This window comes from Chrysochloris asiatica, unplaced genomic scaffold, assembly GCF_000296735.1.
Source record: "Chrysochloris asiatica unplaced genomic scaffold, ChrAsi1.0 scaffold00168, whole genome shotgun sequence".
Classification (NCBI taxonomy): Eukaryota; Metazoa; Chordata; class Mammalia; order Afrosoricida; family Chrysochloridae; genus Chrysochloris; species Chrysochloris asiatica.
In genome coordinates this window covers 376,185-382,233 of record NW_006408686.1, presented here as the reverse complement: position 1 = coordinate 382,233, position 6,049 = coordinate 376,185, and the positions used below count along the sequence as shown (strand labels likewise).

Below are 6,049 nucleotides of genomic sequence, written 5' to 3'. Positions count from 1 at the left end.
CTCTTTGATCTTCATCAGTAAATGTATCAAGTCCTCTTCACTTTCAGCAAGCAAGGTTGTTATCATCTGCATATCACAGGTTATTAATGAGTCTTCCTCCAATCCTGACACCACGGTTTTCTGGTTTTCTTCATAGAACCCAGCTTCTTGGATTATTTGCTCAGCAAACAGGTTGAATAAGTATGGTCAAAGAACACAACCCTGTCACACACCTTTCTCAATTTTAAATCATTCAGCGTTCCCACATTGTTTGAACAACTGCCTCTTGGTCCAGGTACAGATTCCTCATGAGCACAATTAAGTGTGCATCAACATGCAAGCCTTGAACCCAGGTCTCTCACATGGAAGGTGAGAATTCCACCACTGAGCCACCTTAGACTCCCATGATTTACGCCTTTAAAATCCTACATAGGTTTGCTATGTACTGGAATCAACTCAAAAGGCAGTGAATTTGGCTTTTTGGGTACTCTATGCCAAGGATCCCTGGTGGTGCAGGAAGTTTAACGTTAGCTTTCTAGCCAGAAGGTTGGCAGTTTAACGCTCCAGCCTTTGGAGACTTTACTGGTGTTACCAGTCTGGAATTCTTAACCATTATCTATTTGAAGATTGTCTTGTCCGGTTCTCCTGATTCTAGAATGCCACATTAGTGTATGTTACATTGTCTCACCTTAGCCTCCCTAACCTTTCAGGGTTTCTGAGTTTTGCTTCAGCTACACGGTGGATAAATTCTCTGACCTTATTTCCAGTTCTATAAATCTCTCTAAAGCGCTGTCTAATCTGCTTAACCCAGCTGCCTGAGTTTTCCTTTCACATCTGCTAGGCCACATTTGGGGGTTTGGGGTATATACAGGCATTTCTGGAGTCCCGGTACAGTGCTGTAGGATAAGCACTGGACCACAAAGTTGGGTTAAACTGCAAGGTCAATGGTTCAAACTCACCAGCTGCTCTTCAGAAACCCTCTCCGGGGTTGCTGTGAGTCAGACCCACTTGACAACGCTGACACTTAACAACAGGCATTTCTGGTTTTTCCCAAAGGAAGTAAAACAACAAAAAAAACTTAATGACTATTGTTCTATAACTAATGAGTGAAATTTCAACACCTGAAGCCACTGTGGGTCCAATTTTGCTCTCTTGTTTCTGCTAGTTCTTGCTCATATTGCTTTATTTCCATTTATTCTTGGTTGTTCCGTGGGAGAAAGATGAGGCTTTCTGCTCCCGTAAAGATTTACAGCCTTGGAAACCCTGTACAGGGTCGCTATGAGTCGGAGCCCACTCCACAGCACATAACAACAACAACAACAATCTGACTGTGTGTTACTTATTCACTGTGTGAAAAATTATTTGTTGTGATTCTACAAGACAGTGTCCTTCACCAGAGGTTGGTTTTTTACCCTTTTCCCTAGCAGGTCCTGACATCACACAGGTGATGCAAATCCGGTTAGCCACAAAAATGTAAGTCACATTTTTAAAAATCTCTTTGGTGTTGTGCTCCCCTGGACATTTCAAACATTTCTGCAGCTTTCTGGATTGTCCTTACCTGTGTTTGTAGTTCTCAGTGAAGATTCCCCACATTGAGTAGGCTTTGGCCTTGTCCTCTTTCTGCCTGTTTGCCCTCCTATGGTTGCCAATGAGAAATGCAAGTTTGTTACCATCACAAATTCCCTCAGAGCAACAATGGCTTCAGTGCCTGGTGCACCTTTTTCCTTAAATTACTGGTTTGGTTTGCTTATTGTTGTGTGCCATCAAATCCATTCCAATTCATAGCAACCCTATATAGGCTTATCCTATAGTGCCACATCTTACTAGCTGATGCTTTCAAAGAAACTTTGTATTTGTTAGTTTCAACAGGAGGGGTGGTAATCCAGCCCACCAGAAACTGAATTCCCACAAAACCATACCAAGATTCAAATTCAGGTCTGAGTCTAGAACCTAAGCACTAGAATCTATGGACTCTCTGGGTCTTATTAGTTTTCTGCCTTGACCATTTTTCTATAACTTGTTTCTGTGGAAAATATTTCCAGTTTCCTTCTCTGATTGATACATTTCGGTCTTACACAGTTCCAGCTTTTGCAAGTTTTACTGTATATATGGGAGTTCTGGTGTGGCGCTGTAGGATAAGCTTTGGGCCACAAGATTGGTTGGACCACAGTATCAACGGTTCAAACTCAACAGCCGCTTCTCAGAAACCCTACACAGGGTTGCTATGAGCTGAAACCAACTCAACGGCACTTAACAACAGCTATATACCCTAGTGTCTCTGGAAACCTGGACTCCCTGATAAGAAAATCAGGCTGCTAGCTGTCTCTTAATATCTATTCTTTTCTCATCTACTTCAATTTAAAAGATGTCTTAAGTCTCCTTTTATATTTAGTAAAAACAATAATCTATTTTTTTTTAAATTATTATTAAATGTTTTTATTTTGGATTGAGTGAAATAATCTATTTTAAAACCTGAATTACAGGAACCTTTGATAAGAGTTTCACGCTGGGCACATCACACTCATATGAATAAGTTCTGGCCAATGAGATGCACGCAGAGGTGCAGTGTTGTACCTTTCCTGGAGGAAGGGACTTCTCTCTTGTACCTACCTTCATTCTACAGCGAAACAGTGCTGGTTTACGTCTAGCAGTCATTTTCGACCATGAGGACAAGGACCACTACACCAAAGGATGATGGGACAGTGAGCAGGCATCTAGGTTTCTGAAAACTCTGGAGAGCGCCACAGCTGCCTGATACTGGATGATTTCAAGAGAAAGAAAAGTTTCTGTCTCCTTTAAGCTACTACCATTTTTAGATTTTTCTAATCCAAACTGATACAGGTGAGAAGCATCCACAAAAATTTCAGGCTAAGCATTCTCTCTCAACTCCCCATCCTGCCACCCACAAGCCCGTGATGCCCTTCGCCGCTCCCAAGCCTCCTCCCCCTCAACAACACACAAACCAGTCTGGGCCCAGCCTTATAAATATTGATTTTATAGAAAGGACCAATTCAAAATCGGTCAAATGCCACGCGTTAGAAGCTTCCGGAATCACGATGAAAAAACAAACACAAAAGCCCCCAAAATACCCCAGACTGAATTGCCTGAAAATCAAGGTCCCAGCTGACCCAAGGGTTCTAAAGAAACACTTGTGGCTGGGGAAGGAGAGGGGGTTTGAAGACACCCCAACACCTGAACAAATACCCAGAGTGAAAAAGGAAAAAACAACCCAGAACTTCAAACCCACGGTCCCTGCCCACTGGCCCTCCCCACACTGTCAAGAGCGAGGCAAAGGGCTTCACAGCTTTTTTTTTTTTTTTTTTTTAATTCGGGAGGTAGGGGCAATGGTGATAGCTTAAACAGTGGGAGAAGGGGGTTTTTATACTTCACCTTGTTTCCCGATTCCTCTCTAGGGTAAGTGGAGAATGGGAGCTTGAGGTCAAGGGGAAAACATCTAGAAATAGCAGGCTGCAGCTGCAATGGCCAGGTTAGATTTGTAATCTGCCAGTTTCCAGGACCCAAGAGTTCTGGTGTGACTAGTCAGGAGAGGGGGAAACCTGATGGAGAAAAAGGCTCCCAAGACAAAGTACTGGGGAAGGGACCGGGAGGGGGCCAGAATAGGGGAACCCTTAAGTGATACTAAAATTAGCTGCCGTCTGCTCCCTGATGGTGGGTCCCTGGGGGGTAGAGGATAGGTGCTGAGGCTGAATGGAGAAGAAACTTGAGATGCTGATAAAAAAAAACAAAAAAAAACCAAAAAAAACACCCTCTTTGAGGGTCCATGGCCCTGGGTCTGAGGGGTAAGAAAGCAGTAGGGGTCAGGCAATCTGAGTTCTTTCTGGGGTCACCCCTTGGACCCCATTCTCAGCTCTGGAAAGGGAACTGACACTCCCTGCTCTGGGGGTCCGGAGGCAGGTGATAGTTCTGGCCACAGCTCCCAGGGGGAGGGGGCGGGAGCAGGCATGGTCGGCTCTACCCCCCCCCACCCTGGCTTCACCTGCCCTCCTCTCGGCCGGCCCGACCCCCGCCCGGCCCGTTACAGGGCAGCACCCAGTTGTTGTCATGCAGGCCCAGGCGGCAGCCGGGCGTCTCGCGGTCAGTCCGGCGACAGCACATCCAGTAGGAACGTCCGTAAGGCAGGTCGTGGTGGTAGGGCTTGGGGTGCCAGCGGCACAGCGACACGTCGCCCTTCTCGTACCTCTTGCGGCACTGCTTGCACGGGTCATCGCGGTAGAGGGGGTCTCGGCTCCAGCGCGAGTCAGTGGCCCGCACACCAAATGCCTCAATGATGCCCTTGAAGTGGTGACAGGTGCACTTGAGGGCCGCCAGGGCCCTGGTGGGCAGGAAGCTGAAGATCTTGACCAGCACGTGCTCAGGCAGCAGCAGCATGTACTGTCGAGGCTCTAGCAGCCGCTGGATCTTGAAGCGGATCTCCAGGAAGTCGTGAGACACATGCCGGTAGAGGCGGCACAGCGAGGTGTCTGCCGACCCGTCAGCATCATCGGGGCCGGGCATGGTGGCTGGCGTGTCAGTGATGGGTGGCTCAGGGGGCCCATCTGGGCCCCGGGATTGGAGGAAAAAGAGTTGGCCAGGAGGGGGAGGCTCTTCAGGGCTGACCGTCAGACACACAGTCTCCTCCTTCACGTTCTTGGTGCCATCCTTACCGAAGAAGGTGCACTCGTCCACCACGCCTGTCACCACCACGTCCACGTGGAAGCCAGAGGCCCCGCAGTCCCGGGCAGGGGGCGGAGGGGGTGCTGGGGGAGTGTCCTCGGGCCTGGCAGGGGCTGGGGTCTCGCCCTCACTGGCTTCATCAGCCCGAGCCAGCAAGAACTCCACGTTACTGGGAAGGGCATCCCTTGAGGGGCTGATGAGCTGGTACAGGTCGCAGGTGATCTTGTCTTTGGCCCGGGCTCCAGGTCCTGGGCTACCAGGGTAGGCACAGCCCGCCCGGCCCCCGCCCCCATTGGGCAAGCTGCCATCTGGTGCCCGGAGTTCACGGCCGTTGGAGATACGGAAGGCGATGCGCACCTCCCCAGGGCCCGGGCCAGGCCGCTCCTCTTTGTGAAGACCCTTAGCTGGAGGGCTGTCCCGCTGTGCCTCAAAGTGGGCCACTGCCTCAGCCACGCGGCTGCAGTCCCCACTGCCCCCCGCACTGCTGCCGGCCCGCCGTTCAGACCCCAGCCCCTTGGCCGGGCCACCCTGCTCAGCTGACACAAAGACCACAGGTGCCGGGGGACCCGGACGTGGATAGCCCTGCAAAGCCAGGGCAGCTCGCTGTTCCACCAGGGCCACCATCTCAGCCACAGAGAGCAGGTCCATGTCCTCGGTGCCCAAGCCTGCAGTTCCCTCAGTAGCAGGGAGCCCCTCCTGGCCTCCAGGGTCTGGTGGGGCTTTGGTGGGCTCCAGGCAGCGCCTCCGCCGCTTGGCCTTGGAACTGTCACTACCCCAGTGCCCCTTGACCTTCATGGAGCTGGCCCGGCTGCTGCCTCCACACTGGTGAGCCACAAAGAAAGCCACCTTCTCCTTTGTGTTCCCAGGCTTGATCACGTACCACGTGTCCAGCAGGACTCGGCCCTCATCGCCAGCCGCGGCCGCTGAGAGCAACGGAGAGGCAGGCTGGGGAGCTGGAGGTGCCTCGGGGGACAAGGTGGGTGGTGTGTTCTCTGAGTGGATAGGCCCGTGGTCCGGCTCTGCCCCGCTGCCCTGCTCGGTGCAGGTAGCCGGCTTGAGAGATGTGGCTGGTGGTCGAGGCTGGTTCTGGGAGTAGGTGCCAAAAGGCCGGGGGCACCATAGCTGGAAGGGCAGGAGGCTACTGCGGTCCATTGTGAGGGGTGGAGGAGTAGTTCACACAGGCAAGTGGTTCACCATATCCCAGGAGCTAGAGGGAGGCAGGGGGGCTCCACCGGCCACCTGTAGGCAGAGAAGAAGACATTGGGGACTGTCGCTAGAAGTGGCCTCAGCCTCTCCTGATGGGAGACTTCTAATCCTGCCCCGTCCCCCACACTTCCACAGGTGAGCTGAAGGAGAGCCACAAGGGCCACAAACCCAGGATCCATGCTGGCTTTCG

At 51.4% G+C, this 6,049-nt stretch overlaps 1 protein-coding gene across 1 annotated transcript; it reads right to left on the bottom strand.

Moving 5' to 3' along the window:
• Nucleotides 1-3,972: 3,972 nt before the first annotated feature.
• LOC102838128 (F-box only protein 46-like) lies at nucleotides 3,973-5,805 on the bottom strand. The gene has a single exon (XM_006871329.1). The coding sequence runs from the start codon at nucleotides 5,803-5,805 to the stop codon at nucleotides 3,973-3,975; it is 1,833 nt and encodes a 610-aa protein (XP_006871391.1).
• Nucleotides 5,806-6,049: the final 244 nt, after the last annotated feature.